Source organism: Gorilla gorilla, chromosome 10 (assembly GCF_029281585.2).
Source record: "Gorilla gorilla gorilla isolate KB3781 chromosome 10, NHGRI_mGorGor1-v2.1_pri, whole genome shotgun sequence".
Taxonomy (NCBI): domain Eukaryota; kingdom Metazoa; phylum Chordata; class Mammalia; order Primates; family Hominidae; genus Gorilla; species Gorilla gorilla.
In genome coordinates, this window is record NC_073234.2 from 108,172,219 (window position 1) to 108,184,972 (window position 12,754).

General features: G+C 37.0%; 1 protein-coding gene across 1 annotated transcript in view; it reads right to left on the reverse strand.

Annotated features, from left to right (window-relative positions):
- The window catches only part of EEA1 (early endosome antigen 1), a 156,797-nt gene that overhangs the window by 12,449 nt on the left and 131,594 nt on the right, over positions 1 to 12,754 (reverse strand). Inside the window, exon 22 of the mRNA XM_031016666.3 lies at positions 2,920 to 3,102. Within this exon, the coding sequence (XP_030872526.2) occupies positions 2,920 to 3,102 (183 nt within the window). The remainder of the gene's footprint in view (positions 1 to 2,919; positions 3,103 to 12,754) is intronic.

The following is a 12,754-nucleotide window of genomic DNA, read 5'->3' on the forward strand; positions in this document are numbered from 1 at the left end:
CAGTAAACAAATGATTTCTGCAGTGTTCCATGGTAGCTGTTGTTTTTGTCTATTCAGCAAGTTTTCCCATACTTTCTTAAAAAAAAAAAACCTTCATATTTTTAGTTGGTTTTTCTTGATTTCTGATGAAATGATATAGAGAGAGTACTAGGCTAAGAAGATTTATATTTAATTCTAAATCTATTATCCTAGAATTTTCACTTCACTCAGGGTGTAAATTTTACAGTTAAATTATACCTCTACCTTTCCTGGACAACAAAGAGTGGTGTACAGCATAGCCAATCTGAAATATCCAGTCAACAAACTTAAGTACTTCATAAATAATCCAGCAGATGGGGCTAAAGGCATAGATCGGGCCAGGCTACCTTACATTCTACTGGTGTCTAGGTATATACACTGTTAGCCCATGCTGTACACTGTCAACCCATGGTAGATAGCCTTGAAGTAGTTAGGTATCATGTTACAAGGCTCTGAATCTCTCCTCTTCTCTCTCTTATACACAAGACCATCCAACATCACTGAAGCAAAAGAAAAATAATAACTAATAGCCATCTCTTATCCTAGTCTATAAATATCATCTGAACTTCCCTAGGAATTGACTATTTTTTTTAATTAGCTTCCTAAGTAGTTCATACACTTCTCATTTTAAAAGCATTTTATATAAAATTTACCAATCTTTTATTTTGTTTAAAAATTATAGTGAAATGATGAAAGAATGGCAGACTTTGAATCAGAACTAAGATTTAACCATGGTTCTGTTATTGTACAGCAGTAGGCCTGTCTTCTCTGCAAAAGGAAGCACTGGGCCTGCTCTCGTTGGCAAAAGCAAGCTTTGGAATAGAGGATCTATCCAAGGTCCCTTAACAGTTGTAAAACTCTATGGCAGCCTTGTCCTTCAGCTTTCTCTTTTTGCCCATATTTACATTTGAGTTATTCTTTCATGTATGAAATTATTAGTACACAACATAGCTTTCAAGCATAATAAAAATCGCTGGCTTAATGAAAGAATATCAATCAAATCAATTAACATTGATTAATTTAATGTTGGTTCCTGTTACTAGCTTATGCTTTGGGTAAATGACATCCATATGGAAAGAGTGTGGTTTGTATAAGACTTTTCCAATCAATCATTAAGATTCATCTCTTCTATCATTTAAATATCCTTCAAATTCATCCACTTTTCTCCATCCTTGCTATTACCAGCCCACACCACCATCATCTTGCACTTAGACTACTGCAAAGTCTTCTGGTCTTCAGATTCAGCCCTGTTTCTCATTCCTCAATCTGCAGTGAGTCATTTGCCTAAAATACAAATGTAAGTAACTCCCTTTAGTGGTTCCTCACTGTTCTTAGGCTAAGCCCAAACTCCTCCACAAAGCTTCCTTGACTTTCAATACTTTCAATAGTGTTGTAAGGTCAAATAATAATAATTTAACACTACCTAAGTCTTGTGTGGTATTTTTTCTTAATAACAACTATTGCTAATTTTTTTACCTCCAGATAAACAGATAGATACATAGATAAATACATAGATATTCTACTGGCACTATGAAAATTCTTTCACCCAATTTCCTATCTCTTTGTCAAATCCTTGCAGCCAGGTATGGGTTCAGTCCTTTTGTTTCTTCTCTCTCTCCCATTAATCTCCTCTATTTCGTCCTCTTTAATGTTCATCCCAGTTCTAATCAACTCATACCTCGACTATTAGAATTTATGGAGAAAGAAAGTTAGTAACCTCTTAACTCATCTCTCCACCACTAGTCTATCCCAGGTCCAATCCAAGCTGTCTGCAAACCACTACCAGGTTGTTTTCTAAAGTACTATTTTCTTCATTTTACTCCTCTATTTAGACTTTTCACTTTTTCCCCTCAAATATAAAATCCAATCATCTTTGCTAGGCATCTAAGATACTTCACAATTTAGATCCAACCTTTTAAACCTTAATTCCAAACATAAACTAGTACGCCAGCAAGGCAATTATGTTAACTGTCTGCTTGCTTTATTCATTCTCACTATGGCACCTTTTCTCAAATGTGCCCCTGAATAAAATGACCTTTCTCTGGAGTCTCTGTGTATTCAAATTCAGGACCTAATCAAGTCCCACCTCCTTCATAATTCCCTATAACAGCCTATGGATAAAATATATGCTCCCTATCTAAATAAAACATTTTAATATTCTTTCATTCTCAGAATTTTGCAATATGCATTTTAAATAAACAAAATCCCAAACATAGGAAAGAAACAGATAAAGCATTTCCCCTTAACAAAAAGAGAGACAGAAAAAAAACTGGCTGAATCCTCTGTGAGAGAACACAAATATTCCATTTTCCTTAGAAAACTGGTACCTTCCTGTGACCTAAAAATTGTTTACCCTTTTCCCATTATCCTTTAATTTAATAAACTTGATACTTTATCTAATCAAATAATATTACCAAAGACAAAATTTCTATACATTGCTATATAATTAAGGATAAGTTTATTTTGAGCTATAATCTCCTAATTTTAATCATTAGGCAATCCAGTAATATTGGGAACTTGACAAATATTATAACTAATGTCAGAATTGCCTGACAAGCAATGGTAAAATTGCTTGCATTTTTTCACAAGTGGTTTATATTTAAAACTTAACAGCAGCCTACCTTTAAAGTTATTCACACACAAAGACAGCATAATACTTACATAAGTTAACAGTGTCACAATTAAGATATATCCAAATTATCTTACTATTATAAATACGTCATTTTAAAATGCCCACATTTTAAACAATTTTTAAAGCATGCTAATACAAAATAACAATTTAATAGAAAACAGCACACTATTCCACAAATACTAACATTTCCTTGCCCATTTGGATTCAAATAGATCATTTAATAAATGTCTATAAAACTTACTGAGATTTTATGGTATAGTTTACTATACCTTAAGATCTTGCCTGGTGGCTAGAAGTTCAGATTCCCTCCCATAGAAATCAGATTGAAGCTGTTTGAAAGTTTCCTGACTTTTTTCATAGTTGTTTTGTAATACTGATATTTTCTCTTTCTCTGCTGCAAGTTCCTGGGCTGCCTGTGTTAACTGCTGCTGTAGTTTATTCTCAAGCTCTGTCTGAAACATACAATAGTTATTTAAAACAGTATGCATTCCAAAAACCAATTACAAATATAAAGTAAAATCCAGACACCTAGAAGAAAATTCCAAACAATAAGATGAACTGTACTTATGCCCCAAATTTCTACCTCAATAGGGTAAATTACTTATAAAGTCAAAGAATTACAAAATCTAACAAGTCTCAATTTAAAGACCATAAAATACAAAAGTAATTAATTTTTTTTTTTTAAAGGCATTTCACTGGGAAGTACTATCAGGTCTTGGGAGAAAGAGTAACAACTACATTCTGAGGGAGCATGCAGTGCTAGATGCCTCAGCTGATGTAATTTAAGGTGGAACTAAGGGAAACTTGTACATGAAAGAAAGTAAGAAGCCATTACTTTGTTGAAGTATTAATATATAGTTTCTACTCTTGGAAATTCAAGAATAACTTAGGAAATTTCTACAGGTCATCTTAATTAATATCAAGGCAGAAAAAGAAAATCTCACAAAGTTTTAAAGCTCCTCTAAACTCTAAACTTGTCTTTAGTCTTCAAGAAGATTCAGGAGATATGCACAAATTATGACATAGTTAAAACATATACATATGCATAGTATGAAAAATAGGTATTTGACTTTCAAAATACACTACTTCAATAAAATTGCTGTTGAAGTCATTAGTGACTGCCATGTTCCAAAATCCTATATTCTTATCCTTGTCAATGTCTTACTTGACCTGTCAGTTGTACCTGATATAGTTGATTATGTCTCCTTCTAGAAACACTTTCTTCAACTGGTTTCCAAGGTACTTTATATTTTAGGTTCTCTTCCTACCTTACTGGTCATAACTTACCAAAATCTTTTACTAGCTCCTTTTCCTCTGCTACTTCTGTGAATGTTGAGACACCCCAGAGCTCTATTGCTGGCCCTCTTTTAATCCATACGCTCTCTCCTTAGAAGATCTCAACTAGGCCGGGCATGGTGGCTCACACCTGTAATCCCAACACTTCGGAAGGCCGAGGTGGGTGATCACCTGAGGTCAGGAGTTCGAGACCAGCCTGACCAACATGGTGAAACCGCGCCTCTACTAAAAATACAAAAATTAGCCGGGCATGGTGGTGGACACTTGTAATCCCAGCTACTCAGGAGGCTGAGGCAGGAGAATCGCCTGAACCCAGGAGGTGGATGTTGCAGTGAGCCGAGATCGCACCACTGCACTCCATCCTGGGCAACAGAGAGATGCCATCTCAAAAAAAAAAAAAAAAGAAAGAAAGAAAAAGGAAATAAAACAAAAGAAAAAAACCCCAGATCTCAACTAGTCCCAGGCTTTAAAGATATTCTTTACAACTGACTCCCAAACTTATGTCTCTAACTGCAACCTCTCCATCTGAACTCTGGGTTCTTATATCCATGTATCTTCCTGATGTCTCCACTTGAATGACTGACATATCTATCTCAAGCAGAAATCTGGATTCCTGAGAGTAGCCACGAGCATCAAAAAGCTGTTACTTCTGAGCCTGGCTCGGAGAGGGGGGTCTGCCATTGCTGTGGCTTGAGTAGGTAAACAAAGTGGCCAGGAAGCTCGAACTGGGTGGAGCCCACCACAGCTCAACAAGCCCTACTGCCTCTAGACTCCACCTCTGGGGGCAGGGCATAGCTAAGCAAAAGGCAGCAGACAACTTCTGCAGACTTAAACGTCCCTGTCTGACAGCTCTGAAGAGAGCAGTGGTTCTCCCAGCATGGCGTTTGAGCTTTGAGAACGGACAGACTGCATCCTCAAGTGGGTCCCTGACCCCCGAGTAGCCTAACTGGGAGACACCTCCCAGTAGCGGCCAACAGACACCTCATCTAGGCAGCTGCCCCTCTGAGACGAAGCTTCCAGAGGAAGGATCAGGCAGCAATATTTGCTGTTCTGCAATATTCACTGTTCTGCAGCCTCCGCTGGTGATACCCAGGCAAACAGGGTCTGGAGTGGAACTCCAGCAAACTCCAACAGATCTGCAGCTGAGGGACCTGTTAGAAGGAAAACTAACAAACAGAAAGGAATAACATCAACATCAACAAAAGGTCATCTACACCAAAACTCCACCTGTAGGTCACCAACATCAAAGACCAAAGGTAGATAAAACCACAAAGATGGGGAGAAACCAGAGCAGAAAAGCTGAAAATTCTAAAAATCAGAGCACCTCTTCTCCTCCAAAAGATTGCAGCTCCTCGCCAGCAACAGAACAAAGCTGGATGGAGAATAACTTTGACGAGTTGACAGACGTAGGCTTCAGAAGGTTGGTAATAACGAACTTCTCTGAGCTAAAGGAGGATGTTCGAACGCATCGCAAGGAAGCTAAAAACCTTGAAAAAAGGTTTTTTCAGCCTTTTTGAATGATGAATGGCTAACTAGAATAAACAGTGTAGAGATGGAGCTGAAAACCATGGCACGAGAACTTCATGACACATGCACAAGCTTCAATAGCTGATTCGATCAAGTGGAAGAAAGGGTATCAGTGATTGAAGATCAAATGAACAAAATAAAGCAAGAAGACAAGGTTAGAGTAAAAAGAAATGAACAAAGCCTCCAAGAAATATGGACTGTGTGAAAAGACCAAATCTACATTTGATTGGTGTACCTGAAGGTGATGGGGAGAATGGAACCAAGCTGGAAAACACTCTTCAGGATATTACCCAGGAGAACTTCCCGAACCTAGCAAGGCAGGCCAACATTCAAATTCAGGAAATACAGAGAACACCACAAAGATACTCCTCAAGAACAGCAACTCCAAGACACATAATTGTCAGATTCACCAAGGTTGAAATGAAGGAAAAAATGTTAAGGGCAGCCAGAGAGAAAGGTCGGGTTACCCACAAAGGGAAGCCCATCAGACTAACAGCAGATCTCTCGGCAGAAACCCTACAAGCCAGAAGAGAGTGGGGGTCAATATTCAACTTTCTTAAAGAATTTTCAACCCAGAATTTCATATCCAGCCAAACTAAGCTTCAAAACTGAAAGAGAAATAAAATCCTTTACAGATGAGCAAATGCTGAGAGATTTTGTCACCACCAGGCCTGCTTTACAAGAGCTCCTGAAGGAAGCACTAAACATGGAAAGGTACAACCGGTACCAGCCACTGCAAAAACAGGCCAAATTGTAAAGACCATTGATGCTATGAAGAAACTGCATCAATTAACGGGCAAAATAACCAGCGAACATCATAATGACAGGATCAAATTCACACATAACAATATTAACCTTAAATATAAATGGGCTAAATGCCCCAATTAAAAGACACAGACTGGCAAATTGGATAAAGAGTCAAGACCCATCGGTGTGCTGTATTCAAGAGACCCATCTCACATGCAAAGACGCATATAGGCTCAAAATAAAGGGATGGAGGAAGATCTACCAAGCAAATGGAAAGCAAAAAAACACCAGGGGTTGCAATCCTAGTCTCTGATAAAACACACTTTAAACCAACAAAGATGAAAAGAGACAAAGAGGCCATTACATAATGTTAAAGGGATCAGTTCAACAAGAAGAGCTAACTATCCTAAATGTATATGCACCCAATACAGGAGCACCCAGAATCATAAAGCAAGTCGTTAGGGTCCTACAAAGAGACCTAGACTCCCACACAATAATAATGGGAGACTTTAACACCTTGCTTTCAATATTAGACAGATCAATGAGACAGAAGGTTAACAAGGATATCCAGGACCTGAACTCAGCTCTGCAACAAGCAGACCTAACAGACATCTACAGAACTCTCCACCCCAAATCAACAGAATATACATTCTTCTCAGCACCACATCACACTTATTCTAAAATTGACCACATAATTGGAAGTAAAGCGCTCCTCAGCAAATGTAAAAGAATAGAAATCACAACAAACTGTCTCTCAGATCACAGTGCCATCAAATTAGAATTCAGGATTAAGAAACTCACTGAAAACCGCAGAACTACATGAAAACTGAACAACTTGCTCCTGAATGACTACTGGGTAAATAACAAAATTAAGGCAGAAATAAAGATGTTCTTTGAAACCAATGAGAACAAAGACACAACATACCAGAATCTCTGGGACACATTTAAAGCAGTGTGTAGAGGGAAATTTATAGCACTAAATGCCCACAAGAGAAAGCAAGAAAGAACTAAAATCGACACCCTAACACCACAATTAAAAGAACTAAAGAAGCAAGAGCAAACAAATTCACAAGCAAGCACAAGGCAAGAAATAACTAAGATCAGAGCAGAAATGAAGGAGATAGAGACACAAAAAACCTTTCAAAAAAATTCAATGAATGCAGGAGCTGGTTTTTTGAAAAGATCAACAAAATTGATAGACTGCTAGCAAGACTTTAATAAAGAAGAAAAGAGAGAAGAATCAAATAGATGCAATAAAAAAATGATAAAGGGGATATCACCACTGATCCCACAGAAATACAAACTACCATCAGAGAATACTATAAACACCTCTACACAAATAAACTAGAAAATTTCTAGAAGAAATCAATAAATTCCTGGACAGATACACCCTCCCAAGACTAAACCAGGAAGAAGTTGAATCTCTGAATAGACCAATAACAGGCTCTGAAATTGAGGAAATAATTAATAGCCTACCAACCAAAAAAAGTCCAGGACCAGGCAGATTCACAGCTGAATTCTACCAGAGATACAAAGAGGAGCTGGTACCATTCCCTTTGAAACTATTCCAATCAATAGAAAAAGAGGGAATCCTTCCTAACTAATTTTATGAGGCCAACATCATCCTGATACCAAAGCCCAGAAGAGACACAACAAAAAAAGAGAATTTGAGGTCAATATCCCTGATGAACATCGATGCGAATACTGGCAAACTGAATCCAGCAGCATATCAAAAAGCTTATCCACCACAATCAGGTCAGCTTCATCCCTGGGATGCAATGCTGGTTCAACATATGCAAATCAATAAATGTAATCCATCACATAAACAGAACCAACAACAAAAACCACATGATATCTCAATAGATGCAGAAAAGGCCTTTGACAAAATTCAACAGCCTTCATGCTAAAAACTCTCAACAAACTAGGTATTGAGGCAACGTATCTCAAAATAACAAGAACTACTTATAGTAAACCCACAGCCAATATCATACTGAATGGGCAAAAACTGGAAGCATTCCCTTTAAAAACCGGCACAAGACAAGGATGCCCTCTCTCACCACTCCTATTCCAACATAGTGTTGGAAGTTCTGACCAGGGCAATCAGGCAAGAGAAAGAAATAAAGGGTATTCAATTAGGAAAACAGGAAGTCAAATTGTCCCTCTTTGCAGATGACATGATTGTATATTTAGAAAACCCCATTGTCTCAGCCCAAAATCTCCTTAAGCTGATAAGCAACTTCAGCAAAGTCTCAGGATACAAAATCAATGTGCAAAAATCACAAGCATTCCTATACACTATTAACAGACAAACTGAGAGCCAAATCATGAGTGAACTCCCATTCACAATTGCTACAAAGAGAATAAAATACCTAGGAATCCAACTTACAAGGGATGTGAAGGACATCTTCAAGGAGAGCTACAAACTACTGCTCAATGAAATAAAAGAGGACACAAACAAATAGAAGAATATTCCATGCTCATGGATAGGAAAAATCAATATCATGCAAATGACCTTACTGCCCAAAGTAATTTATAGATTCAATGCCATCACCATCAAGCTACCAATGACTTTCTTCATAGAATCGGAAAAAACTACTTTAAAGTTCATATGGAACCAAAAAAGAGCCTGCATTGCAAGGACTTCATGACTAAAACACCAAAAGCAATGACAACAAAAGACAAAATAGACAAATGGGATCTAATTAAACTAAAGAGCTTCTGCACGGCAAAAGAAACTACCATCAGAGTGAACAGGCAACCTACAGAATGGGAGAAAATTTTTGCAATCTCCCCATGTGACAAAAGGCTAATATCCAGAATCTACAAAGAACTCAAACAAATTTACAAGAAAAAAACAAACAACCCCATCAAAAAGTGGGCAAAAGATATGAACAGACACTTCTCAAAAGAAGACATCTATGCAGCCAACAGACACAGGAAAAAATGCTCATCATCACTGGCCATCAGAGAAAGGCAAATCAAAACCACAATGAGATACCATCTCACGCCAGTTAGAATGGCAATCATTAAAAAGTCAGGAAACAACAGATGCTGGAGAGGATGTGGAGAAACAGGAACACTTTTACACTGTTGGTGGGAGTGTAAATTAGTTCAACCATTGGGGAAGACAGTGTGGCGATTCCTCAAGGATCTAGAACTAGAAATACCATTTGACCCAGCAATCCCATTACTGGGTAAATATCCAAAGGATTATAAATCGTGCTACTATAAAGACACATGCACACGTATGTTTATTGCAGCACTATTCACAATAGCAAAGACTTGGAACCAACCCAAATGTCCACCGATGATAGGCTGGATTAAAAAGAATATGGCACATATACACCATGGAATACTATGCAGCCATAAAAAGGATGAGTCCGTGTCCTTTTCAGGGACATGGATGAAGCTGGAAACCATCATTCTCAGCAAACTATCACAAGGACAGAAAACCACACACCGCATGTTCCCACTCATAGGTGGAAAGTGAACAATGAGATCACTTGGACACAGGGCAGAGAACATCACACACCAGGGCCTGTCGGGGGGTGGGGGGCTGGAGGAGGGATATCATTAGAAGAAATACCTAATGTAAATGATGAGTTGATGGGTGCAGCAAACCAACATGGCACATGTATACCTATGTATCAAACCTGCATGTTGTGTACATGTAAACTAGAACTTAAATAAAAGAGAAAAAAAAGCTGCTACTTCCCCCAATAAATGGCATTACCAACTACCCACATGCACAAACCCAAGTTATCCTTGATCTTCTTCCTATTACCTCTCACTTTTGAATCTATCAGAAAGTCCTGATGATGCAACTTCCAAAATACATTCACAAATCATTATAATCGTTCACAAAATCCTTTATTTTCCCTTTAGTCAAACCCCACCATTCTCTGTTCTAAATTCTCCAATAGAGTCCAATTGCCCTTAGAATAAAATATACCATTCTGTTATCTCATAATCTAATTTGCATATAAATGATCTGGCCCCTGTCTAATTATCTGAGCTCATCTCATGTTACCCTCTCCCTCAGAACCAAATTTAACCATATTGGTCATCTGTTTTTAGAAAATACCAACATCAACTCAAATCTCTTCAGCAAAGCTTCTTTGATCACCCAACCTTCAGTAGAATTATGTCCCATCACTATCTTTCATACCTCTCTGTTTAGTTTCTCTACGCACTAAAGTATAAGCTCCACGAGAACAGGTCCCATGTCTGTTTTATTCACAGCTATGTCGTCTTCAGCACCTAGAATTGTGCCATGGCATAAAATAAGTGCCTAGTAATATTTCTGAAACAAGTGAATGAATGACAAATAGACTGGAGGGCCCGGAACATTTATTAGGCTATATTAACAGCCTAGATAAGAGAAAAAGAAAGTCTGGACTAAGGCTGTAGCAGTGGAAAATGAGAAGGATGGATTCAAGAAAGCTAGGAGACAGAATGATAGGAATTGGTGCTAACTGCCTATGGGGGAGCAGAGAGCTGATCTCCCTATACAGTATCTGATAACATCCCATGCCATCTTCCTTTCATAGAGTTCTTCTTCCAATTCACATTGAAGAATTCCTGGATATCTTTTTCACATTGACGGTCATAATGCACTTACACATTTTCTTTTCTAAAATACTACTTCTTTTCTTTAACATTTTTTCACAAATCTAGGTTTCTTACTCTTTAATTATTGTTCTGACTCTTAACTAAGCTCTCTGTGAAGTCTCAATAATGGCCATAATAGCTCTTTGGGCTTATGTTTGGGCTTTCAATATTTTTCCTTTGACAAACTCATTCATTCATTTTTTTAAAATGATTAAGAGCTTATTTGCTAGAAAAGACAAAATTCTCTGTCTTTGAGGAACTCAAATCCATTAGTGAAGAAGTTAAATGAAAAAAAAAAAAACAGATAAATGCATCAGTTTGATAACTGCTCCATTATATAATACAGTTTTCTTTTGCTTTACATTTTGCTTTCTCATTAAATTATAAGCTGCTTGAAAGTAAGGGGCCATATCCTATTCATTTTATATTTCCACATTAGATTTTGAGCAAAGTTGGTGAGAGATTGTTGACTTAACAGCATGCTTTCTTGATTCTAGATCAGTAACTCCCTAATAGTCTTATGCTATATATAATGTTTTAAATCATCTTTAGATTACTTACAATACCATTAGGTAACATAGCATTAACAATATAAATGCTATGTAGATAGTTGTTTTTACTGTATTTTAAATTTTGGTATTTTTAATGCTGTAGTATTACTTTTTATTTATATATATATATGCAGAAAATGTGTAAGTGCATTATGACCTTCAATGTGGAAAACTATATATCTGTAGATATCTACTTATATATATAACTCTATAGCTATAGATATAAAACTACATATCTAGATATAATGTGTGTATACATATTTTTATGTTTTATATATATATTTAAGTGTGTACACACATACATCTATACCCATTTAAACATGATCCTTGTTTTCCCTACTTCACCATGGGCCAGTGATCAATGATAATAATGGCCTATTATTACATGGTCTACCATATACACTGACACTCTCAGGTCACAGTTTGCTATACTTCCATATAATATCCAACAACTATTTTACTTCCACATTGTATGAGTCACAGTACTAGAAACTTTAAATACATTATCTCAATCTTTACAACAACTCTATGACTCCATTAAATTGAGCTCAGAAAGATGAATCATTTCTCTATGACCAGTAAGTTAATGTGTGTCCAAATTTAACAAAATTAAACAAAATTTGAATTCAGATCTGCCTGGCTTGAACATCTCTAGATTACTTACAATACCTAATACAACGTAAATGCTATGTAAATAGTTGTTTTACTGTATTTTAAATTTTGGGTGTTTTGGTTTTGTTTTGTTTTGCTTTTTTGAGATGGAGTCTCACTCTGTTGCCCAAGCTGGAGTGCAGTGGCACGATCTTGGCTCACTGCAACCTCTGCCTCTGGGGTTCAAGCGAGTCTCCTGCCTCAGCCTTCGGAGTAGCTGGGACTACAGGTGCACACAACCATGCCCAGCTAATTTTTGTATTTTTAGTAGAGACAGGATTTCACCATGTTGGCCAGGCTGGTCTCGAACTCCTGACCTTAAGTGATCTGCCTACCTCAGCCTCCCAAAGTGCTGGGATTACAGGTGTGAGCCACTGCACCCAGCCAATTTTGTATTATTTTTTAATACTGTACTGTTACTTTTTATTGCTTTTCTTCTCCCAAATATTTTCAATTCCAACTGCAGTTACAGAATCTACAGATATGGAGGGTCAACTGTACAGGCAATATATATTAATCACAAATCCAAAAGAAATATTATTATAACTCATAATTTTTAAATAAGAAAACATGCAAAAAATACTTGTGTTTTTTATTTCACTAAGTTACGATGCTATAAAAATGAAGATTTTGTAAATATTTGGATACAAGGCTAGTATATTTTGAAGAAAATGACCTCAGGATATGAAAGCATACAACAAAGTATGCACTGTGATAATTA